At 48.1% G+C, this 25335-nt stretch overlaps 1 protein-coding gene and 1 long non-coding RNA gene across 3 annotated transcripts; both read right to left on the reverse strand.

The window, feature by feature from the left end:
• Positions 1 to 809: 809 nt before the first annotated feature.
• On the reverse strand, positions 810 to 24482 carry adam10a (ADAM metallopeptidase domain 10a). 2 transcript variants are annotated; one of them, XM_060071231.1, is made up of 16 exons: positions 24253 to 24482; positions 17401 to 17551; positions 11723 to 11841; positions 11056 to 11214; positions 8033 to 8133; positions 7608 to 7766; positions 7425 to 7517; positions 6874 to 7057; positions 4794 to 4957; positions 3889 to 4072; positions 3417 to 3567; positions 3048 to 3231; positions 2609 to 2720; positions 2005 to 2225; positions 1400 to 1526; positions 810 to 1096 (listed from the first exon to the last, which is right to left on the reverse strand). In XM_060071231.1, exons 1-16 carry the CDS (start codon positions 24302 to 24304, stop codon positions 1008 to 1010), a joined length of 2250 nt encoding a protein of 749 aa, XP_059927214.1. In that variant the 5' UTR covers positions 24305 to 24482; the 3' UTR covers positions 810 to 1007. The 2 variants fall into 2 exon arrangements, with proteins under 2 accessions (XP_059927214.1, XP_059927213.1); XM_060071230.1 differs by having other exon boundaries at positions 1394 to 1526; positions 24253 to 24479.
• LOC132471955 (uncharacterized) lies at positions 13958 to 17392 on the reverse strand. The gene is made up of 2 exons (XR_009528960.1): positions 14946 to 17392; positions 13958 to 14491 (listed from the first exon to the last, which is right to left on the reverse strand). It is a non-coding gene; the product is annotated as an uncharacterized LOC132471955 (long non-coding RNA).
• Positions 24483 to 25335: the final 853 nt, after the last annotated feature.

A 25335-nucleotide genomic window follows, 5' to 3' on the forward strand; every position in this document is an offset into this window, starting at 1 on the left:
GGAGAGCCTCAAGGGAAGGTAGTTGTATTACAATCAAGCAAAAGGAAAGAGAGCCTTTTTTTGTCAATCTAAGCATGGCCTTACTGTAAACATTGCTGCATGACAACGATCGTAGACACATCGCACCCAGACACATGTTAAGATATACAAACGCTGCGCTGCAATTCTGAACTCAGGTCTAGTGACTTTAATATTCTGTTTCTGCTAGATTCAGTTATCCCAACCCCCCAACGAACACACAGACTAAACCCAGTAAAACACATCCCCCCCCCCCCCCCCCCTCCCAGAGCATCCAGAGTATACAATCCTTAGCAGAAGAAGGTCGGAAGTCGGCCCTGGAAGACTGTCTGCCCGTCTCCCAGGGTGACTCTCTGCCCGGGACGTCCCACATGCAGCTCCCCCTACTCTCATGCTTACGCTGTTTTTGCTTTTTTAATCCTGAGATGGTGAACAGTAAATGATCTTCACTAGACAGCAGAGAAATGTCTTCCGTACGAGAAAAAAACGAATCGGTATTATCTGCACAAAGAAAGACTATCGGCGTTGGAGCTACAAAGGTACAATTCTCAGCTCGCGGTGTAAAATCATGTCAAATTGGCAAAATAGTTCTCTATAAATCTTTTTTTGTACGCAATGTCTTGTTGATTGGCGGCCAAAACCCAGGAAGCAGTTGTCATGCTGACTGTGGCAGAATTCAGGCTAGAAAGAAGAAGAAGGAGAAGACAGTAGTGTGCAACACGAGGGGGAGAGAGGCTTCACTGCTCCCAGGAGGAGACGGAGATACCCCTGGATGCAGGGCTCCTCTCCGGCGTGGGGGGGGGGGGGGGGGGGGGGGGCGCGCCAAGCGAAAGGGGCGCAGGGGGAGGCGGTCCCGAAGGCGGCGCCCCCCCCTGTTGAAGCTGGAGAACAGGTCATAGTCCTGCGGTAGTCTGTGTGTGGGTGAACTCTTTGGACTGAAGTGCTCCCTCGGAGGCACTGAGGAGGACCAAGGCAGCAGGCTGGGCCCCTCAGGACCGCATGGGGGCCATCTGGTAGTTCTCTCTGGGTGGCCCCGGCTGCCGCTGCTGGTTGGCACGCCTCCTCCGATTTAACGTTCCTAGAGGGACAGAAACATCTTTTGTGGATAGTGGCGAGACGCAGGGAACGCAGCGCGAAGTGTGAAAGCACGCCTCACACAACGTCGACTTCCGTGGCGCTTTGGTCACCGTGGGGTCAATCAAAGGACCTCTGATCAACCATTTTCTTTTCATCAACATGTTGCAGTTTTTCGTGAAGCCAGCTAGTGGACAAACTGCACTTGGTAACACCCAGACGATCCCCACTTCGCCACCCAATGATGCGCGTTCCCTCCACGCACCCCCTGAGGCGTGTACGGTCCGGGCGCGAGTGTTACCTGCACCTGGCAGAGGTTTGGGGGGCGGCAGCTTGGGGTTGCTGCTGGGCGTGTGGACGCTGCAGATCTTGATGAAGCCGGCCATGAGCATGATGAGAGCGATACCCATCAGGAGCACAGCCCACCAGTAGGCCTGTAACACACACACACACACACACACACACACACACACACACACACACACACACACACACACACACACACACACACACACACACACACACACACACACACACACACACACACACACACACACACACACACACACACACACACACACCAGATCACTGCAAATCCTATAGGCCGCTCAAATGGAACAGGCTTCTGTGGATTCACATAATTGACATCCGTGTTTCACCAGTGACTACATGTCCCATGATGCACCTCAGACGAGCGAGTAGCTGCAGTATGGACAGCCCCGATAGCCTTACACCTCCAACATACTGATTGCGTAGGAGGTTGCCGTGACATATGTTTATTAGCCAACCCAATGCTGGGTGGTAGCGCCCAGCTCCAGTGTTTCGGGCCGAGGACATCCCAGAGAGGGTCCGAGCCCCAGCCCCACACGCGGTAGGACCCCCGGGGACGCTCCGCTCTGCCCTCTGGCTCACCACGATCCACTCGGCGATGTTCTCGTAGAGCTCGGGGTTGAAGATGGCCTTCTTGAGCCGGGCCAGCGGGCCGTCGGCGTCCACCAGGCGGCACTTCATGAAGACGTCGCAGTAGCCCCGGAACTCGTTGCAGGGCGACCCCGGCTGCAGCGTGACCACCTTCTGGTGGAAGTACTGCAGCCAGCGCTCAGAGCCCGTGCTGCTGCAGGTGTTCGGTTTACCTGGGAGGGGGAGGTAGAGAGAGAGTGAGAGTGAGAGTGAGAGTGAGAGTGAGAGTGAGAGTGAGAGAGAGAGAGAGAGAGAGAGAGAGAGAGAGAGAGAGAGAGAGAGAGAGAGAGAGAGAGAGAGAGAGAGAGTGAGTGAGTGAGTGAGTGAGTGAGTGAGTGAGTGAGTGAGTGAGAGAGAGAGACAGACAGAGAGACAGAGAGAGGCGTCTCGCTCAGGGACACCACGACACTCGGCCAGGAGGAGCCGGGGATTGAACTAGCGCCCCCTTCTGGTCACCAGACCACCGGCTCTCTATATTCGCCGGCCACCCCGAGCCAGACAGAGCTGCTCTCCGAGACGCGGCGGTGGAGCCGAGACGTCCCTGAGGGCCGCTCACCTTTCTCCATGCAGCAGACGTGGCACATCTCCACGGCCTCGTCCTTGCCCTCCTCGCTGGCGCAGGTGCACACCTCCAGGCTGTGCTTCTGACAGATGGACCCGGAGCAGCCCTGGGGAGGCACAGCCGTCAGAGCCAGGGTTGTGTGCAACTTTTGCGTAACGCTTTGACCATTGAAAAAGAAACAAGAACCTGTTTGAGCCACCGCCTAGCATCAATCGCCGGTCGACCCAGACGGACTGTAATGCTTTGCAGGCTTTCACTCTCCTGAACAAACCCCCCCTCCCTTACCCGAGTCCAACCCATCGAGGACAGCTTCAGTCCGCATTTAGACCGTACCCTACCGTTTTTTGAACCGGGATCAATTCCCACCACCACAGTGTGACCCCCTCGTGACTCTCCGTGCGGCGCCCTGGTCCCGGCGGGTGTCTCTACGCACCCCGTTGATGCAGACTTGCGTGTCCGAGTGGCAGGTGGTCAGGTTCTCCTTGGGCTCCGAGGCGGGGCACCGCGGGGACAGGCCGTTGCACTTCCCTTCCCGCGCGCACTCCGACTCCATCCGGCACATCTCGCTGTTGACCTTATAGGTGCACTCGGTTCGGCAGCACGGGCCCTGGCTCGGGCTAGGGGGGGGGGGGGGGGGGACACAACCGCTCAGCCGTCAGCTCACCGGGCCGTAACATCACACCTCAGGCATTGGAGTACTATCAGTAGAGTTGTTCCGATACCAGTGTCGGCAATTCCTCCGATACTGCTTAAAATGCAGGCATCGGGACGCATTTCTGCGATAGAGTCGCGTCTCCCTCACCTGCAGATTTTGCCAGCCTTCAGCTTGCACTTGATGCTGGCGTCCTGGTTGGCGTCGTAGCAGCACTGGTCGCGGCACTGGTCGCTGTAGCCGCAGTCGCACTGCTCGCCCTCCTCCACGATGCCGTTACCACAGATGGGCTGGCCCGACTCTGCAGCGGAACACAGCCAGTGGGGTGAGCTGGACTGGGGCTACGCAGACATCGCCACACACTCGCCCTCAGCCAAACGCAACACACATAAATGCACGCAAAAAAATAAAAACGCACACGCTCACAAAGACACACACACTCATAAAGACACGCACACGCTCATAAAGACACACACACGCTCCTTAAGACATGCAGACGCTTCTTAAGACACATACATGCTCATAAAGACACGCACACGCTCCTAAAAGCCCGCACCAGTCCTAAAAGGCACGCATATGCCTCCAAATGCACACCTACACCCACCCACCCACAGGTACGTACCGACGAAGCAGTCGCCCCTCTTCTTCTCCAGCACCCTGCTGATGTTGCGGATGCTGCAGACGGAGAACTTGTTGTTGTTCCTCTTGTCCCCAGAGGTGGCGCGGGCGTACATGATGTAGTTCCCCTGCTCCTTCTGCGTCTGCACCTTGGACTCCCCCGGGGTGCACTCCGTCCCCGAGTCGTGCTGAGGGGGGGGGGGGGTCAGCGTCAGGAGGTTATGTCTCCGACACCGGGACATCGGAGGGGCCCTGGTGTTTTAGGGGACGCTACGGGCCGTGTGCGGGAAGGGGGGCATGAGAGGGGGGAGGGGGGGCATGAGAGGGGGGGAGGGGGGGCATGAGAGGGGGGAGGGGGTGCATGAGAGGGGGGGAGGGGGGGCATGAGAGGGGGGGAGGGGGTGCATGAGAGGGGGGAGGGGGTGCATGAGAGGGGGGGAGGGGGGGCATGAGAGGGGGGAGGGGGGGCATGAGAGGGGGGAGGGGAGGCATGAGAGGGGGAGGGGGGGCATGAGAGAGGGGAGGGTGGGCATGAGAGGGGGGAGGGTGGGCATGAGAGGGGGGGGGGGGCATGAGAGAGGGGGGAGGGGGGGCATGAGAGGGGGGAGGGGGGGCATGAGAGAGGGGGGAGGGGGCATGAGAGGGGGGAGGGGGGGCATGAGAGGGGGGAGGGGGGGCATGAGAGGGGGGAGGGGGCATGAGAGAGAGGGGAGGGGGGGCATGAGAGGGGGGGGAGGGGGCATGAGAGGGGGGAGGGGGTGCATGAGAGGGGGGGAGGGGGGGCATGAGAGGGGGGAGGGGGGGCATGAGAGAGGGGGGAGGGGGGGCATGAGAGAGGGGGGGGGGTCCTGAGAGGGGGGAGGGGGGGTCCTGAGAGGGGGGGGGGGGGGGGGGTCCTGAGGTACTCACCGGAGAGCCGAAGTTGTGGCCGACCTCGTGGGCGAAGGTGATGTGGGAGACTTTGGGCGGCACGTGGGAGCCGTAGTTCTGCACCGTGATGATGCCCGTGTTCAGGGACTTCCACTTCCCATCCGAGTACAGCTTGCTCTTCTCACAGATGCCCCCGGAACTTCCTGGAAGTAGAAGAGAATCCAGAGCTGAAATGATCTGCGTTTCCATTCGCATTCAGGGCGTTTATCAGAGCGACTTGCAACCAGGACATTTGTCAGAAGAAAGAGAAACAACAATACGTCGCTGTCGGTACAGTAAGGATGTTCATAGAACCAAGTGCCAAGCACTAACCATCACTAGGTTAACCCGTTCCATGTATACAGCAAAGAAAGCTAGGATAAGAGGCTAGACAATGCTAAGTACTATTTTTAAGTGCAAGGACGTCAATTATATGCGAATACATTGTTCCTTCATGATGTAGATAGATCAATCAATAACAAAAAACGTGCAGATGGTGAAAGCAGAGAGGGCAGGTCCTCCTAAACTGTGTGTGACCATTTTATTACAGAGAAAAGAAACAGATTCCAAGAAAATAAACTGAAAACAAGACAAGATGTCTAAAAGTCTAACGCTGCTCTCCCACCAGCAGGGGGCGGAAGACATCACTCCTCCGTGAGTCAACAACATCCTCCACAATAACATCCACAATGTACCGATCCCTAGAACTACCCTGATGGTAGCAAGTGTTAAGATGCATCAACTAGGACACTAGTAGTGCTCCTTCTCTACCGACAGCGCACGCTCAACTCGCCATGACGTGGCACGATTTGGTCTGGTTCCAGGCACGTCGTGTTTCCATCTAGAGAGTACCTCCTCAACGTGGGCGGGTCATCACAGCACGCATGCACGAGACTGCAGTGACACTATCCACGCGACACATAAACAGACAGGGCTACACACAGGAGCGTCCCCAACTCTGTCACGGTCCACGGCGTGATCCTGCAATGTTGAATAATCAATCACTATTGTCGACTGAACGCTGATGCTAGTATTTAAGGATGCCGGGTGTCGGGTGACAGGTATCAAGCTCGGACGTCGCGCCCATCATAATGTGTCCAGTGGTGTCACTCTGGCCAATCAGTGGCCAGGAGCCTGTTCAGGTCAGATCAGCATCTGTATCAGATCAGCTCTCTTGGAACCTGGATGGAGATGAGACTAAAAAGGTACCAGGTACCAGGTACCTCATTTTGGCGATCGAAACGCAAAAAAAGGCAAGCCGAGTGGAGGCGAGTTGAGCTGCTACAGTCGGTGGAAAGGGGGCACATGTTGATCTCTTTCTCTCGATAGGCTAGGTGGATCACCATGAGGCACGCTGGAGTAAACAACAGTCTTTGAGGAGCAATTAAGTTCGTGCTCGGTAATATGCAACCTCAATTGACGATAAAAATGTTGAGATCAGCTTGCATATTATATGATTAGGTTGTATTTATTTCCTTAATTTTTTTAATTGCGCCATTAGTTAACCACTTGGCCTGGAACAGGAAGAGGGCAGAAAGGCCACCGAGACATTACTACAGAACATCGTTCAGTGAGTATTCCTCCATCGGTTTCTGGGAGCTAAAGTAGTGCTTCAGCTCTTTATCAGTCCTCAAGAAATAGCCTAAGTGTGTCTAGGAGAGACGCTAGACGCTAGTCTAGTGATTAAAGGGGGCGGGGCACAAACACAGGCAGAGCACTTCACATAATGTGGGACTGCTGCAGCCTCTCACTGGGCATCCTTCCATCTTTCCATCTGTCCGGAGCAACATGACGCCGGTGCTGTTCTGGTGGCTCTGCTTCTGCCGGTCGTTCATTACTCTTTCATAACCTTTTGTCAGTAGCTCAACAGAACTCATCCTAATGATTTAGCCTTTCAGGATGTCTCCTGCGTTGACCACTGGATGGCTGTTGCTTCATTGTTGTGCCTTCATTGTTGTGCCGCGGACACTGAATTAAAGTGCAAGCTCCACTTACAATAACCCTGGAGGTCTACAACACGTAGTATACCTAGTTGTGGATGCCAGGTGTATGCGTGTGGTGTTGTGGCTGCGGGACCAACCTGACGGCGCGCCCACCCAGGCCAGGCCCAGCACGCCGTCGTCAAAGTCCCGGTCGCTGAAGACGTAGGCCAGGCAGTAGTCGTCGTGCTTCTGCTCCGAGTTCAGCTCCAGGAACTTCTCCACGCCGATGTTGGGGAACCGGAAGGGATTGTTCTTATCCTTCTCCTCCGTCGTCCCGTTAATCTAAACAGGAAATAGAGCCGCTCATCAGACAGGAAACGGTGACCAGCGTCATTGAATCAGTTTCACTCTGCGGTCTGCTTATATATGGTATTATTATTTATGGGTTTATGGTCAAATCTTTCCGTCTTTGTATTAAAACTGGCCTCACAATGCTGTCGTTGGAGTCACTCTACTGGAAAATATGACTTTTGGAAGGAAAACTATGGTAGAAGAAGAAGGGGACACACACACACACACACACACACACACACACACACACACACACACACACACACACACACACACACACACACACACACACACACACACACACACACACACACACACACACACACACACACACACACACACACACACACACACACACCCTTATTCTTTTGACCATGAAGCTGATGGTTCTGATGCCCAGGAAGTCGGTGGCCTGGTAGATGGAGTCGATGGCCTTCACGTGGCTGGAGATCTGAAGAACAAAACCAAACTCCTGTTTTAAAGGACGCTGTGGATTCAAATAAGCATCACAACAAATGGGCCGTCGTGCATGTGTCTGTACCTGGGCGATGACGGCCTCCGTGGAGCCATAGTACTTCGTGAAGAGGTGGTCGGTCTGGATGAAGAGCTGGCAGGTGTTCTTCTCCACCGCCACCGCCCTCTTCTTCCTCAGGATGACGGGACCAGGAGGAAGGTCCTCCTCATCCAGCACCGAGTGGCTCTGAAGGCAACAGACGGACAGACAGCAAGCGTTGAGGAACCATGCACAGAGAGCGACTGACTGACTGAGGGCCTGCTTACAGTTTGCATACATTTTATTGTGTGTGTGTGCGTGTGCGTGTGCGTGTGTGTGCGTGCGTGCGTGTGTGGACCAGAGACCAGGACCAGGGGGTCTAGACTAGAGACCAGGGGGTCTGGACCAGAGACCGGGGGTCTAGACCAGAGACCGGGGGTCTAGACCAGAGAGCGTGTGGTGCAGACTCCCACCTGGACGGGCTCCTCCGTGGCCGACTCCTGGTACCTCCTCATCCTCTCGAACACAGAGTGGTCCGCACAGCCGCCCTCAGAGCCGTACTTATGGGGGTAATCTGAGAGAGGAGAGGAGGAGAGGAGAGGAGAGGAGAGGAGAGGAGAGGAGAGGAGAGGAGAGGAGAGGAGAGGAGAGTGGGGAGAGGAGAGTGGGAGAGGAGAGGAGAGGAGGAGAGGAGGTTAGACTGCGTTGCTCTTTTCTGACCCGGTTCTGACAAGAGCAAACTAAGACACTGCTGAAGGCACGTCTGTCAAGTGAGAAATGATATCCACCTTAATCAGGAGTTATTAGGTCAAAATAAAAGGTCATAAAAGCATTTTTATGTCAGTGTGCTCAGAGTTCACACTTTGACTCATATTTTGAGTCAGTTGTCTTTTACAATGAATAAAGTATTTAACGATTCTGCATGACAAAGTAAGAATAGTCCAGGCCTCTATCCATCTTTAAATGTTGACATAATAGGCATCATGATTTACTGCTCATGTTAAATTTGTTTTGCCATGCTCTTACGTTTCATTTCTTCCATCTGTTCTATTATTTAGTGTAATTGGAATCAGGGCTATGCACAATACATGGAAATTCTCTGTTGCAAGTGACGCAAGTGACCACAAGTATTTTTATAAAAAAATACTCATTTCTATACATACATTATATATATAGAAATGAAAGCATGATGAAATGAAACTATGAACATTGCTCAACATAAATAGTTGTGATAGTAAGCAATTGTCCCATTCAGTATTCATTCTGTTTAAAAGGGATTTCCTACCAAAGTCAAAGCAATGAAAGTAGAGGGCCACTCCAACCCAATCAGCTGCCAACTCCAGAGCCTTTCTAACCACAATTCTTATGACGCTTAATGAGAAGATACTTAATAATAATATTCAAGAGACTCTGGACCAGAGCAGCATAAATTATGTCACTACTTCTCCCCAGCAAGCCTCGTGTTTGTCACCAGACCGACACACACACACACACACACACACACACACACACACACACACACACACACACACACACACACACACACACACACACACACACACACACACACACACACACACACACACACACACACACACACACACACACACACACACACGGGGGGGGGGGGGGGGGGGGGAACAATGCATTTCCCTCCTGACTACCTCCTGTGTTTTCAATGTCGACGGCTAAAGCACTCTTTGTCTGAGAGAGTAACTGCCCCCTTATTCATATGCAAATCACCGGGCCTTCACCAAACCGGACCGGGACTAAAGGTGTTTAGAAACAAGCGTTTCTTAAATATATCCTCCATCGGTTCTCTTCCACCAACATCCATCAAAAGCCAGTGGAATACGACAAGAACACAGTCGAAAGTTCCCCCTTCGGTCTCTGCATGCTGTGGTTTCTGTGGCCCGACGGAGGAGATCACACACAGAGCACAAGTTGTGTCTGGTGCCAGACTCGCTGTTGAGTGAACTCGCTCGGCTAGTTGGGGCGATAGGACCAGCAGGCAACACATTCAGAGATTCTTCTCAGCATGTGGTCAAACTTCTGATGATCCAAGAGGAGTAGAAGGGGATTAAAAGTGATGTTTCTTTGAGTCTAGTGTTTGATGCACCGTACAGATCATCTGCATCCCCCGTCATCGACGGTCATACCTCCAAACCAGGTCCAATCTTAGGCAAAGCAGTTATTTGTTCTTTGTACAGTAACGTCTGTTAGCCACCGTTTCGCTGACCACCACCGTTCCCCCGCTCGGTGCAGAATGCTGCCCAGGCCGCCTTGTAGCAAGCAATTAAAAACAATGATCGAGGCATCTCTACCCTGGCCTCCCGTCTGCGTGAGGGTCCTGAATCACTTGACTGTTCATGATGTACTACGGGCATCATGGAACGCTTTGTGTGTGCATCATGAATTTGTTAGTTAGCTGTCATCTACTGTTATTTAGTTTTATTAATCATTCTAAATCTAAATGTAGTTATTTAGATTTTATTTATGATCTCATGGATGTGCTCATGAATAATAAATAAATCCATTGTGTTTATTTCTGTATTTTATAATCTTTATAATCTTCCTTGTGTCCATCCACTCCTCGACTTTAATCTCTCCTCATTTCCTCCGTGCTGTAAGCGTGACTCCTCCTTCCTTCAGCTCTCCTCTCCATCCGTTACTGTTCTGTTCTCCAGCGTCCTGTCCGAGGAGCCCATCATACGAGAGGCTCCTCCAGCCTTCAGATGCGACCCGCCCCCCCCCCCCCCCCCCTAGACCACATTACATGAATCCAATCCCGAGCCTCAGCCCCCGTTTCGCTGACCACCACCGTTCCCCCGCTCGGTGCAGAATGCTGCCCAGGCCGCCTTGTAGCAAGCAATTAAAAACAATGATCGAGGCATCTCTACCCTGGCCTCCCGTCTGCGTGAGGGTCCAGAATCACTTGATCCAAGCTAGGCGTGTGCAAGCTCCCTCGACGTCTCTAAACCAGCCCTCCCATCCCCTCCCAGATCCTCCATCCCCTCGTCCCAGAGTCCCAGAGCTGCAGGAGACCGGGCGTCCTGTGCAGGGCGCTGCCAGAGGAGAGTGGGGCGCCCCAGTCCGACGCCACGCTGCTGGATCGTTGTCATAAAACAGCTTTCACTGCGGTGCTTTATACTGCCGCCTCCATCCTCCCCTGGTTTAGCAGTCAGCATCATTTTGGTTTATTCTCGTCCGTCTTCTCAATGTTATCTTGTAAAGAACATTTTAAATCTGCTTTTAAAAGCTAAATGTATACGTCGCGACAAGAATGGTCAAGTATGAGAATGACACTCGGCTTCAACCCTTTAAATAAATGAACACAGACACAACTGCATGGAAGTATTCTTGGCAAGCAGTTTAGACCCAGATACATAATCTATGAACAAAGATATTAGGTGAAATGTTGTATTTTGCATGTTCCTTTAAAGTCAATAGCTTTCCCATAGAGTATAATGTAGACGTTGCTGTGAGGCAGACTCACGGATATCGTCCTCATGGTAGATGACGGAGTGGAAGGCGGCGTCCTGGCGTTTGAGGTAGCGCTCCGTGGGCTCCACGTAGAACACGCCCTGCTGGGTCTTGATGTAGCCCTCGAAGCGACCGTTGACCACCGACCCGTGGGTCAGCGTCCCCTCCTCCCCTGAACACAGCGGAGGGGAACGTGAGACGAGGAAGGGAAGAGGATCCCACGTTTTTGGTTTTAAAGGTGCACTTCCACACTCCGAACAAATAGGGGGCAGCATACTACAAGAAAGTTGTAGTGTTCCCACTGCTTTGAACCGTATATCAACAAATAGCTAACTTAGACCTTAGACCTTAACTGTATTGGGTAGGAAAGCTGCAGCCGTTATCCCGTTTCCCTTAAGGTAAACTCACTGCAACATGACACATCATACATGATACGTACACAATACATAAAACACGTTTTTATCTCAAAACCTTTATTTCCTTACAATCTGTTGATAATTGTAGTTCATTTTTGAATGTCTTAAACTCATATCTTACACGTTGCTCCTTGAAATCATAGGTTATACTTAAAAAAGTTACCAAAATGAGGACTCCACTGCACATATGAGGTTTCATTGGAATTTCCATCGACATTTACTTTACTAACCCAAGAATGTTCTCGAGGGATTTGCTGGTCTTACCAAATATTTCCCCAGTGTAAATGTGAGACGTATCCACTGGCTCCTCCACCCCGGAAACTTCTATGACGACGTCTGGAGAAAATAACTTTGTGTCCCGTTTCATCCGTAGGTTGAAATACCTGGAGTGGAAAAACAGAGAGAAAACCATGACTGAACACATTCTTTACGCCTTTCTGGACTTTGGAGAGGGAAACTATGATCACACTTACAGAAAAACGTAACTTATGCCAATCTGTAATTTTGAAGAAAGTATTTACTAGCTTTTAATATTTTCTGTTGCAGGAGCTGCTGCATATTTCAGGTCTTTCCTCATCTCCAACAATGAGGAAGGATGTTATTATACTATGAATTAGTATGAATAGAAGGGTGTGTTGAGAACCCAGCTGTTCTTCTCTCTGAACCTCCCTTTGTTCAGATTTAAAGTACACTTTGTAAGGCTCATTATTTGAGAAGGAAAAAAAAAAGGTGGTGTAGAAGTAGAGAGTGGAAACTTACAAACACAAAATTAAATCATTTGGTTTTGTGCTCAAACAAAGCAAATGTTAAGAAACTATGAAGGAATAAAATCCCAGAAAAAGATTGTTGTGGTCCTTCAGGTTCTATGTGTCTGAAGGTGGACTCCGTAATGTCAGTCTACCCTGCAGGCCTGTTTTAGGAAACGAGTGAGTGACTGGTTGAGGATATATCTGTTGGTTGATATAACCTCAACCAACAGACACGTTCGGCCTTGTAACAAAACGCGGCAGCCTAATCCCTCGAAACAGAAGGACCACAAGGAAGAGGCCCGATGTGTTTTCTGTGTTCATTTAGACAGGAATGTTGGCCCAGCATCAGACTCAAAAGGTTCTAGCGTCAAGCCCGGCAGGACATCATTTAGGTCAGCTCCGCAATGAAGCCTAAAAATCGGTAAATAACCAGGCCTTTGGCAGAAAGACAGTGAAACCACATGACTGGTCTGTACACACTCAGCCAATGGGCTTCTGTGGCAAATGGTTTCTAAAAAGGCCCCCAAACAACTTAACTCTGTAGTACATCAAGGGGCTTAAATGACACTCTACAACACCATAATGTGCTAACATTTAACACGATAATAAATAAAATCAAAGAGTTTCATAAAGGTTTTCTGATGATTGAAGAGAAATACATGAACGAAGAGAAGAAACACATCAGGACTACAGTCACACAAGCGCGGGCTTTGAGGCGCATCTCGTGAGGAGGAGCCTGGAGCCTGAGGAGAACGTGTGAGCGGGCCCCATTCTGTACTTGTGCTAATCCTTTTGTTACCTCGTGTGTGTTGAATGGTAAAGGCAGGTCCCATGAGATGCACATGACCGTGCTTCAGAGGCTGAGGGAGACGTGGAGAGCCCAGCAGGGAGTGGCTCTAACACACCCTCCCTCCCCACGGGGACCGGGGGGATCTATATCACAGGCATCAGCATGATACCCTACTGGATGGAGGGAGTAAACCTAGGGCTGGGTATTGCCAGGTACCTCACAATTCAATTCAATTCAATTCTTTAGGTTTTGATTCGATAATGATCCAATTGCTTCGATATCGATTCAATAATACGTGCCTATGAAAAAAAAAAACGATGACAAAAATACCTAAATATTATTTAGAATGATCCATTTCAAAATGAATTAACCATTTCATAATGAATTAACCATTTCATTGTGCTTTAACTAGCAAAAAGAGAATACACCATTGTATAGTATTGTTCCTGAGCTAAACTTGCAGCATAAAAGTAATAATCATAACTTGGACAAATGTAAAAGGGCATGTACATTTAGGCATACTCGCTTCTCGATTATGAGAAGCGAGTATGCTTCATTTTTTTTTTTTAATGGAAATAATTGATTAAAAAATAATTCTGAATCGAGAACAATAAATTGCAGTGCAATGATGAATCAATATTTGTACCCAGCCCTAGTAAATCCTTTACAGTATCTGGGCACTTGGTTTACAGAACATGGGGTATAGATGACATCAAACCTACAATATCAAACATCAAATGATCACGGTATCAATGTCAATGTTTACGATGCAACAGCCCATCACGTTGGCTCGTTTCCTCTCCCCCCCAGACTCAGCACGCCAGGGGGTAGACCACCGTCATGGAGGTCTTCACGGAGCCGTCTGCTCTGAGTGTATAACAGCAGCCTGGCTGCAGTATCGGGATGGAGCTCTGGGATCTGGTGCTCTTCAAAGACTCGGGCTGTGTTCGATTCGGCCCCCGTTGTTCCCTCATCCCCTACGTAGACATCCCTCTGTAGTACACTAGAGTTTAGAGGGGCAATTCAGGTACACAGAGATCCCCTCTGTGTGACGGGTAAACAACAAAGGTCTTGAAGATTAAGTTAGTGAAGATAGTAGATCAGGGACGAGTAGTAGAAATAGTAGTGACAGTTGTAGTTATATAGTAGTAGTAGTAGTAGTAACAGTAGTAGAAGTAGAATAGTATTACTAGAAGCAGCTATTAAATGTACATGTAGGTGTGCTCCTTGAGTATCTTGGTTGAGCTTTTCAATCGTGTCCCCACGACAGATGCACGACACGTGGAGCAGGAGCTGTAAAAACAGCGTCTGGAGTTTATTGGCTCTCAAGTTGATTACGAGCGGTAATTCAGCCAAAGCTTGAGGATCCCACTGGCCCCGTAACCCGCTCACCACCAGAGACTCACGGCCCTCTCGGGAGCCAGGAAGACCAGCGTGTATCGGTCTGTCTGTCTGTGTCCAATCAGTGGACCACCCTGGTACTGACACAACACTCTCCCCTGCCTCCGTTTTGGAACCTCAGTGGTGGAACGAGCTCCCTGCCGACGTCAGGACCGCAGAGTCGCTCACGAGCTTCCGCAAAAGACTCGAACCTCACCTGTTCAGAGTTCACCTCGACTCTGCACAGCTACCCAGACCCTTCCGGCCACCATTGTATGTTGAACGTCCTGGCACTTAATGTACGCACTTATTGTACGCTCCTAATCTACATTGCACTTATTCATAGTACTTAATTGTGTAGCATCTGCAGTAGCTGCTAGCATTGCTGTACGAGGGGAAGGGGTTAGCCTAGCGATTGTTAGTACTTGCACTTGGTTCTATGAACATCTTTACTGTACCGACAGCGATATATTGTTTCACTTCTTATGACAGAAGTACTTATTGTAAGTCGCTTTGGAAAAAAAGCGTGTGCCAAATGCCCTAAATGTAAATGTAAATATGGCAGAACGGTGCATTTAGCTCCATCCAGAAAGGTCTCCATCACTGGGGAGGCTCAGAGTCACCACATGGAAACCATTAGATCCCAGCCCATTACCCGGACTGGGAGGACCATGAAAACCATTAGATCCCAGCCCATTACCCGGACTGGGAGGACCCTGATAAAGGAAGGCTGTAGATGTGGTCGTCTTCATGATTAATCGTGTTTCAGGTCAAAATGTGAATCCAATAAAGAGCCAACAGTTACAGTGTGTTAATAAAACACACTTTGGCTCAACATTGAGGAGCGCTGGTCACACATGCGCCAGTGCCTCACTCCGCAGGCCAGGTTGTGTGGCTGTTTGAGCGTTACCGTTTGCCGCTCTGGTCGGACGTGATGTAACCCCCAGCAAGCCTCCAGCCGCAGCCCCGCGCAGGATTAGCAAGTTAATCCTGATTGGGGCTGGATGAGCAGGACAATTACCACAACACCCTCCCCACTCGCTCCCAGAGAGAGGATCATGCAGGGAATTCTCGCTGGGGACCAGAGGCTGACGACACTGAGAACGGACGGCGGATTCCTGCTTCCAGGGGTCAAGTTCACCTCCCTACACCTTCCCTCCGACACCTTCCTGCTGCACTCCTGCAGAGTGCAGCACGATGCCCACTCTACAACATTTAAAGCCACGTGTTTTAATCAGCATTAGAGTCTTCGATTAAATTAGAGACAAAATAATTAGATAGAGATGCATCGATGGTGAGAGCGAAGAGCAAAGACCCATTGACTGGAGCCTTGGACTCTCACACGTCACGTATCAACAACCCCCCTCTCTTCCCGAGCACCGATCAGTGAATCAGGGACTGGACAGCATGCGTGGGTCAATCCCCAGACATGTCCCCGCTCTCCCTGACCTCGCCCTCCCTCGCAGGGGAAATCCCTCCACCGCTGTGGATGAACAGCTGGGAGGGATGGAACGAGGCAGTGTGCAGCAGTATCAGGTTCGGACGCACAGAGCCCAACGAGAGGTTGAGCTCCTAACCCTAACCCATATCTTAATGGAAGCACACAGCAGAAACCTGAACAATAGAAGCAAGTTTGCTGCAATATCGACAAATGAAATAAATAAGCGGCAAGCCAAGTATATCCAGATGGATAACTTTGCCTTAAGCACACCAGTAGGGGGGTGTTGGTACCATCTTCAACAGCACCTGCTTCTTAGGAAGCAAAGTCAGGTGTCATTGTTCAAATCAACACAACAAAAACCTTTATATCCTTACAAAGTGCCCCAGACAAATCTAAAACAAAAGACCTGAAAGTCCTTCATTTCTGATGTTTTCGCAGCTCTATCACGACCCTGTTTGCTTCTGTTTGTATCCTACTGTCTGAAACCATACTTTATCACTGCCCAATACCTGAAATTACACCTAGGTAGATGCCACATCTCAGTCATCACTAACCTCTCCCATCGCGGCACCTTGCACTCATCGGAAAACAAATCTAATCATCCTGCAGCTGCTTTCCCCTGGTCCCCGCGGAAACAACAGGACACGCCTCATAATTCAACTGCTTATCAACACAGCTGACTTTCTGAAAACAGGAAGCACACCGAGAGACCATCGGGGCCAGAGAGGATGTGTTCTGCTTCGACTGCTCAGTGACTTCAGCTTAAAGGTTGCATCAGTGAATGATGCTAGGCCGAAAACATAAATGATCACATTCATCTGATCTTTCCTCACGATCCGCTAGCTGCCCGCCCCATAAGCAGGCCGTCAAAAAACACGTCTCTGTAGGCAGCCTATTGCTCCGAGATCGCACACAAAAACAAACGGTACTAGCAAACACTCAAAACCAAAATAGTATTCCATCCAATCACCGACAAGGGGTGGGTGTTGTGGGGTTTTGCGCGGCGTTTATGATCGTTTTTACTGGATGTACGAAACGCGGAAGAGAGGGGCGAGCTGGCTCCGTTTGTTAGGGATCTTGCTTCAGATACCGACAGAAGTGACGTCAGCCAACATCGCTGATAGAACCTTTACACAACGAGAGCTCTGCGCCAATAGGAGCCCTGAGCAGGACTGAGCAGAGGGCCACGTTCCAAACAGCCCTGATGAACGGGTATTAGAACGATGGTGTTAGTCTGCCTGAGGCCTAGGCGCATATGGACAAGATCAAATAGCCATACCACTGGATAAAACGCTCGATATCGAGATAATATTGTCCGGATGGCTCAAATATTAACATAGTGACACAGAAAGATATCTGGTCTCATGTCATGATATGCATAAAATCCATACACTGACCCGCCCCACTGTGGGCTAAAATCTATTATTTTTGTGTTTCTTACACATCACAGGTTGGATCAATGACGGCAAGAACAGTGGACCTTCGAGTCCCTCTATTGGAGCTAATCGTGTTTTTAAACTCCTGAATAGTGTGTGCGTGTGTGTAGCATGGAGAGGTGTGAGTGATGCGATGTGTGACTCACCTTCCATGGGAGTGGAAGTCCAGCTGGAGCGTCTTGTCTCGGTGGGAGGTGGCCCTCTTGGCCCGCTGGTGGCTGCTGTGCAGAGCCTCAGTGTCGTAGGACAGCCCCTCATAGTGACGGATGTACTGGTTCAGAGACTTCGCAAACTGCCCTGGAAACCATACCGAGAGGAGGGTCACAAAGGGGAGGTCGTTGACCAGTTACAACACCCCCGGATGTACGGACAAGTCGGACATACACAGCATCAGGGTACAGAGATGATGCCGATTTATGAATGAAATACATAACAAGGGCAAGGGAAAAGATGAAGATTAAGGAAAGGTCAGCATGTGGTAGTCTGTTCATGACGACAACAATACTGTGGTCTATAATCTTGTCCCGGGAAAAGAGATGCTGCCACTTCAAGTCTCCTTCCTACAGCAGGCAGAGTTTTGTTTCATGCCGTTACTTGATTTAAAGAGTCAGAGAAAACAACAGACATCGTTTGATATCCAAAACAGAAGGCAGAAGCACTTAGACGATTGGATTATCCAGGGAATAAGGTCTACCTTCTGCCTCACTGAGGCAGAAGTAAGGCAGAAGGTCGTCACCGTAGGTTAATGGAGATAATACAAGACAAACTGGTTATTTTCTGTTGCTGTCATTTTGTTTATGCATACAGAAAAACAGTCAGTTCCGTCAGTGAAACAGCTCTTAGTGAGTCTACCTTGACTTCCTGTTTGTACACAGCCCATGTGGAAATACAGGAATGAAGAGTACATTGTAAACATCAACCAGATATAATGCCAGAGTGACAGTATTGGAGCAGTGAGGGGAGGGAAAGGGATTTGTAGATTCTTCTAGGACATTACAAACAGTATATCAGTGTCACTCCTAAGAGTGGTAACTTCTGTACTCACTTAGAAAACATGTGTGCAATGTGCATCGCAAGCAGGTCTGTTCCAACCAATCAGCAATGGCATAGCAAAGTGCGTGCCACTCTATCACTAGACAGTCTGCAGGGTATACTGTGAGAGGAGAGACTTCCCTCTCAACCATTGGCTGAAGCACCTTGCCACATTTGGCAAAATATGATTATTGGCATCTCTCACAAGAGCTATTTGCATCAAAGGGTGTACAAACCAAATCAGACCTGACAATATTGATGTCCGACTGGCAAGATAACAAATTGTACATCAATAGGCGATCTACAAACACTTGTCTCTAATGGGCAAAATACATTTTAATAAGCTGTATGAACAGCATGGAAATATCTAGAAAAAGCATAATCCATGTATTTATTTATCGCTGACATAAATTGTGTTTTTAGCAATTTCACTTCAACTACTTAGTAAGGTTTGGTTTAGTGTGTCAGTCTCTTCTTCCACATCACTGCTCTAACGCTCAATAAAATATGCACTCATAAAAGTGGATTAAGCTGTAAATAAGATTATGCTGCTATAATATGCTACCAAAAGCTGTCAAAAAGAACTTAACCATTAATTAATAAGTACAATTTGTATGCCACATACCAAACCATCGTTAGGTTTTCTCTAGTAGAAACAAAGCACAATAAAAAATATATTATCCTTGCACAGAGAATAAGGTCTCCACTCCCCGGCATTTAAACTGTTACGACTCTTAGCCTTTCCACAGCATTCCTGCTCTGACAGCTTTTGATGCATAACTGAACCGTAGGTATTTGGCACAGAGGAATCAGCAGAAAGGGGCTTTCACAATGCTCACTACTTAGCCCCAGGCTAGCCCATAGCTTACTTGACCCAGTTTCACACCTTTCTGTTGGTCAAGAGCAGAGGCGTCATCAGCCCCTTTTTACTGGGGCACGTGCCCCAGTAAAAGTCTCCAGTGCCCCAGTAAAATTCCATTGATCATTATTAAATTCATCTGCAGAGACGCCGCTCTCGCTATGGAATCGGCAGGATTCATCAAGTGCATCTCCTGCTGCCTCGGGAGTCTTCAGTCGAGCCTGCCTCTTACCAGCCAATCAAAAAACGAAAGGGGCTACATAAAAGCCAATCAGAAAATAGCCCTATTGTATCTGGGTAAGATTTAACGCAACAACCAATGAAAAAAATCAGTTATTTACGGATTCGTCCACGTGACTCTTCTGAAAGTGTGTAAAGTATGACCAAGTGTTTCTTTCTGTTCAATAGTCTAGATAGAACTTTATCAATCCCCTGTAGGAGAAATTTGTTAATAAAACAATAATGGTAAAAAAAATAAGGAATCTCCCACTTCCGGCTTCCATGAAAGAGAACCATACTAATTCACACAATAGCGTTGATGCAAATCTAGCATTAAAGGTTAATTTAAGGAAGTTCTCTCCAGTCACGCTGAAACTAGTTTGCTAGTAGTAGCGCTTTAATTTGCAGTGTAAGAGAATTCTGGGAAATCTGAATGCTGACAAAATTCTCAGAATTCTGACACTGCAATTTATTTGCACGCTACGACTAGTGAACTACTTTAAAAAAAAAAATCGACACTGCGACCAGGCGACAAATGACTGGTGAGAACCTTCTTAAATGAACCTTTAATGCTGGATTTAATTATCAGAATTCGGATTTTATCCAAGTATTCTGACTTTATTATCAGAATGCTGAATTTTATCTCACAATTCAGAGTTTATTAGCCTATTCGATTTCTGAATTAAAATTCTTGTGATGAATAATCTACATTTGTACAGTCGATGTGCAGCACTTTAATTCCCGTCAACTATGTTTTCTAACACCAGCATTTCCACAACTATGCTCATGTTCGTGACTGCTATACAAAACCATTTATAGTGCATCTATTTTTCTGCTGGGTAGTGATAGTCGCCCTAAATGCAGCTTTAATTTGGGCTCTGATTCTGAATAAATGCCGCTGCTGAACTGTGTGAATAAATAAAGGGAACTGAAATCTAAAGAAGACACGTGGTTTTGATGTACCTTGAATTCCAGCTGAAAGTGGAACATTGCTGCCATCAGGGGAAATTAATGTAACCTAGGCATATTGTAAGTAGCTTTCAATTCCTTGTTTTTTTGTTGATCATGTTTCGTTGGAAACCACGGGAGCTGGAAAAAGCCCAGAGTAACTCATCTCCTTTTTTAACGTTACAACAAATTCACAACTTGTTTGACACAAACAATGACAACTTGATTGCTGTTAAAGAATGTTGCCCACATAATTAGCACCAGTTTTCAATACTGAGCGTCTGTAGCCTGTAGTTTTATAGCACACACACACACACACACACACACACACACACACACACCATGCGTGCACGCACACACGCGGAAAATGAATAATGAATGAAAAATTGTCTGTCTTCAAAACTTGAGGAAGTTTTAGACAAAAAACTTCCTTAACACAAAAAAGGAAATGATGGATATACAGGGTGTTTTTAACATACTGGATCCAACAATGATCCCAACATTGACACAGATAATTCAGATCATTGCACTCACAATTCTTGTAAACAGTTGTAGTTGTGAGCGATCTTTCAGTGTGTCGAGAAGGCTCCACACCTGGCTTAGGTCAACCATGGGGCAAGGAAGGCTTCACCAACTTTCTCTTTTGTCCATTGAAAAGGAGCAACTATGCAAAGTGAGTCAAAGCCACGTTATTGACCGCTTTGCCACCATGAAGGCGCGGCGATACAGCTTAATAGTGAAAAAATAATCATTTAAAAAGGCTCTATGCAGTAGTGTATGGCCTTATTTAGTTTAATTTAAGAGCTTTGATGGTTCTATAACATTTTCCAGGTTGATTGGTGGCAATGAGCCACCTCACCTTAAGTCAGAAATTCTATTAGTTTTAAACCTTGTTCCTTGCCTTTTTAGTACATGTCGTTCTGGCAAAATTATGCTGTTTCCACACAGCTTCTAAATAAATATAGATGTGTAGACTTCTCCTGATAAAGAGGTGAAGGTCATAAAGAGACTTTTTGTTTATTTGTCAGTTACCTTATTTGTAAATCTTTGAGATGTGTATGTGTTTAAATAAATATAATTGTACGGTACTCATGAATCCATCTTTGCGTCTTTACCTTTACCAGTGCTTTAATATAGCCTACAGTATGACAGTGACAACAATTTTGAAGCTCGTACATACCCTTCTGTATCCATATATTTCATATTGTGCACACGTAAAAAAAAAAATGTTGGCAGTTAGGGGCCTGTGCCCCAGTAAAACTCTAGGTCTAGCAACGCCCCTGGTCAAGAGGTCACAGATATTGTCCTCTACATTGGGATTGGCTAGTGGGAGATCAGGCCTCTCTATTTAGGCACTGTGTTTGAAGCAAATAGTGGACTGAGCCCCCTTGGCCAACAATGTGAGTAAGAGTCCCTTATGTGCAAGCTCTAGTTAGTAACAGGAACTGATTCATGTGGACACTCCCAAATGCATCGCAAACTGAAAGGACCTAAGGTTCACCGCTGGAGGCCGGTCCAGGCAAGAGATAACATGTCGAGGAATGACTCAGGGGGAAAACCTTCCAACAATAAGCCCCGTTTGAGTGCGAGAAACAAAAGGGAAGTATCCGTGATAGTAAACAGCACAGAGATCGCCCTGAGGTAGACGCGTGATCTCTGTCCACGTCAGACAAGCTGCTGGTTACCCTGCATGGCTGACGACACCATCTGTATGTCACCACCGCCCTAATCCCTGGAACAAAGTAGCACGGTGAGGGGCTGCAGGCCTCAAACCCCAGCTCTCTGCGTGCCTCTCCTAGCGCTGCACAGTAGCTGTCGGAGGTATCCCAAACAACCGACAGGCTGTGTTTTGGCCAATAGAGTCACCAACTAGAGTCATGGCGGAACACAGGAACCATCAAAGAGTTGTAGGGTTGCACTGATATAACGGGCAGAGTGAGACTACAACAAGAAAACGTATAAAAAAGATAATAGAATCATAGTTATGTACTTTAAAATATTTCCCGGGAAATCTACCAATGATGTGACAATTTAAAGCCAATAATTCTTGGAACGATGCAAAGGAAAAAGGCAATCCCATTTACCAGAGTCTACATGTGAATGATTGGTCACTTCTATTAAGGCCTTCCAACCGATCAATAACACATGTTAAGGTTTTTAAAAAGGTCCATCAGCATAATTGAGAAGTGACTGATTCTAGTTGTGTGCCATGTTGGCCATCAACATGAGTCTCAACCTGCTCTCTAGTGAACGCTCAATATCTGATTCATCTCCCACTCAACATAATAAGCACATAGGCTCCATATCGGAAAGCCTGCGGACCGATACATCTTTTGTGAGAAGGCAGGGTTGTTTGGGCCCTTTGTGCGATCATAAGCCTGTATTTGTTCAACAGGGGCATTAAATAATAGGCACGCTCATATTAGCATGCATGATGACTATTATTCATATGACCAGCAGGTGTAAACCTTGACCTGTTTGACCTTAAGCTCCTTTAGTATCAACCAAAACAATCTTATAGCATGCATGCTAGCCAACTGCCAACATCGGCATCTGTCATAAACCATCAATTGGTTTCCAAAATGTCTCACAGCATTCTGATGCTAGGAAGAAAAGCTCATTGAAGAGGCCCCAATATACCAATCCACCTGCCACTTCTCTTGAGATAAAACTGAAAAGATAAACCATAATGATTCATCTAGGTTCAAGGAGATAAGATAAGGAGACAGGAGATCAATGTATTGACGGGTTTTATCTTCCCATGGTGATGTGTTGCAGACTACAGATTTGCAGACTACAGATTTTGCAGCATAGCACTTTGACATGGTTGACAGTACCAATTGCTATGTTGCTGATATCCGCCATTGACTAGCTACAACCGTGTTGAAAAAGGTTTTTAACATGGGGGAGAACAGAATGTGTGGTGCATTTTACCCAAATCACTGTCTTGAATACCGAGGGAAATTGTGATATTTGAAAACTGCTGCACAGACTTCCAGAGCTGTTCATGACGTGTGAACCCTCAACACAGCTGGATCTCACATCCCATCTGTACCAAGTAAAGACAGAACCGGTGTGTTGCTGCTATCCCATAACCTGGGTCTGCAGCCGCCGATGCAGAGCGTGTATTACCTCAATCAGACTAGAAAAAAGGCGATAACAACAGTCATAGCTCATATCGGACATAGTGAAAGGCCACAGGTCTATGATTGACGTTAGGAAGGAGACCGACGGTAGTTTATGGGCTGCTGAACAACGCCCACATAGGAGGGGGAAGCACTGCGGTGGGACAGAAGAGGTTTGGTGGTCTTACTAATGATTAATGAATACTAATAAACAAATGTATGCAATAAAAAAAAACGACCGCTGCAGAAGCACACACCGTGTTGGTGTTCTAGCACCGGATGTTTAGCATGCAAATAAAGGAGCAGGTTCCAGATATTCACTTGAACGACGAGAAACAAACGAACGCTTCTTTAGCCCACTTCTTGGAGAAGTTGGTTTCGTCTGAAGGAACATAAGTTCTGATCTGCTCATAGGGAATACTTCAGAGTTCACGACCTGATCCTGGTGTCGAGGTAACTTCTCGACCGCCTGGTAAACCTGTAGTCCTACCTACGTCTCACGGTGTGCCCCCCCGAAGGGCCACACGTTATCCTGTAGTCCCATGCCTCAAGCATTAACATGTTAACATGTAGTCCCATCCATGTCTCCAACATGAACATGTTAACCTGTAGTCCCATGCCTCGACTATGTTCACCACCCCGTAGCTCCTGTGATAATGTAGTAATGTTCTGAAGACAAGAGCTGCAGAAGTTTCCCAGCCCCGCCTGACATGTCGTCTAGATCCGATTACCCTGAACACTTCCTGGTCATTTCCTACTAACTATCCATGCTACCTATCTCCTCACTCACTGGTTTAGACATCAGTCTAACTCACCTCCCACGGTCCCCAGCAAGCAGCAGACCAGCAGAACCTCCCGGAGGTTCATGTCTCAGGTTATAAAGTGGATCCAAACTGACTCGGTACCGTAAACCGACTCAGTAAACCGACTCCGTAAAGCGCCTCGGTCCACTGGCAGACTGAGCCGCACGGTTCACTTAAAATGAGCAGCTTCCTGTAGCACCACAACACAGGTTGTGCGTGTGTGCGTGCGCGTGTGTGTGTGTGTGTGCGTGCGCGTGTGTGCGTGCGTGCGCGCGCTTCCTCACAACGCTGTGTGTGAGTGTGTGCGTGTGTGTGTGGTTGTGTGTATGTCTCACAACACGGTATCTGTCGTCCATGGTCCTCCCCAGCCGGCTGACGCCAGGCTGCTGGTTCCTCCCTTCCGGGGGCGTAGAGCCGGGCTTCGAGGAACCCCTCAAAACAAAATAAAGTTCTGGAAAATAATTCTTGAAACTAAGAACAATCCGAATATTTGTTCAAAGTCATTGTGTATCAAATCTGCTAATATGTTTTTTTTTATTGATGGGATGAAGGCAGAAAACAAACAAATCCCTTCTAATTGTATCTTCAACCAGGAAAAGGGACCTATAAAAAATAACGGTTATTATTGGCCCAGCATAATCCTTGAATGAATAAACAATTTAAAATGATTGTTTAAAGTGAAAGAAAAATAACCCACACCATTACACCATTCTGTTTAATAATGAGGGGGCGGTCAGGAAGGTTTGTCTGTTTGTTCAATGCTGCCCTCAAGTGGCCAACAACGGTAGTACCCTTAATGATACCAACCCGGTAGTATCTCCTTAATGATAAAAAGTCAGCTCGTCTGGTAGTTAATAAAGGCCAACAGAAACGACCAAACTGGTTTTTGTCCATTTGGATTCATATAGTTGTGGCTGTACCATGTGACTTAACCATAGCATAGTTCCAACACGGTGATGGTGTGGATCTCCATGGTTACGGTGTGGATGGTGTGTGGATCACCATGGTGATGGTGTGGATGGTGTAGATCTCCATGGTTACGGTGTTGGTGTGGATGGTGATGGTGATGGTGATGGTTTGGATGGTTATGGTGTG

This window comes from Gadus macrocephalus, chromosome 14 (genome assembly GCF_031168955.1).
Source record: "Gadus macrocephalus chromosome 14, ASM3116895v1".
In the NCBI taxonomy this organism is placed as follows: domain Eukaryota; kingdom Metazoa; phylum Chordata; class Actinopteri; order Gadiformes; family Gadidae; genus Gadus; species Gadus macrocephalus.

Coding starts and splice junctions, on each gene's coding strand:
- adam10a (XM_060071230.1), bottom strand. CDS start 24,304: ATGAACCTCCGGGAGGTTCTGCTGGTCTGCTGCTTGCTGGGGACCGTG. Junction 17,552..24,252: donor CTTGCTGGGGACCGTGGGAG/GTGAGTTAGACT, acceptor TATGGTTTCCAG/GGCAGTTTGCGAAGTCTCTG. Junction 11,215..11,722: donor TTACACTGGGGAAATATTTG/GTAAGACCAGCA, acceptor CGCTGTGTTCAG/GGGAGGAGGGGACGCTGACC.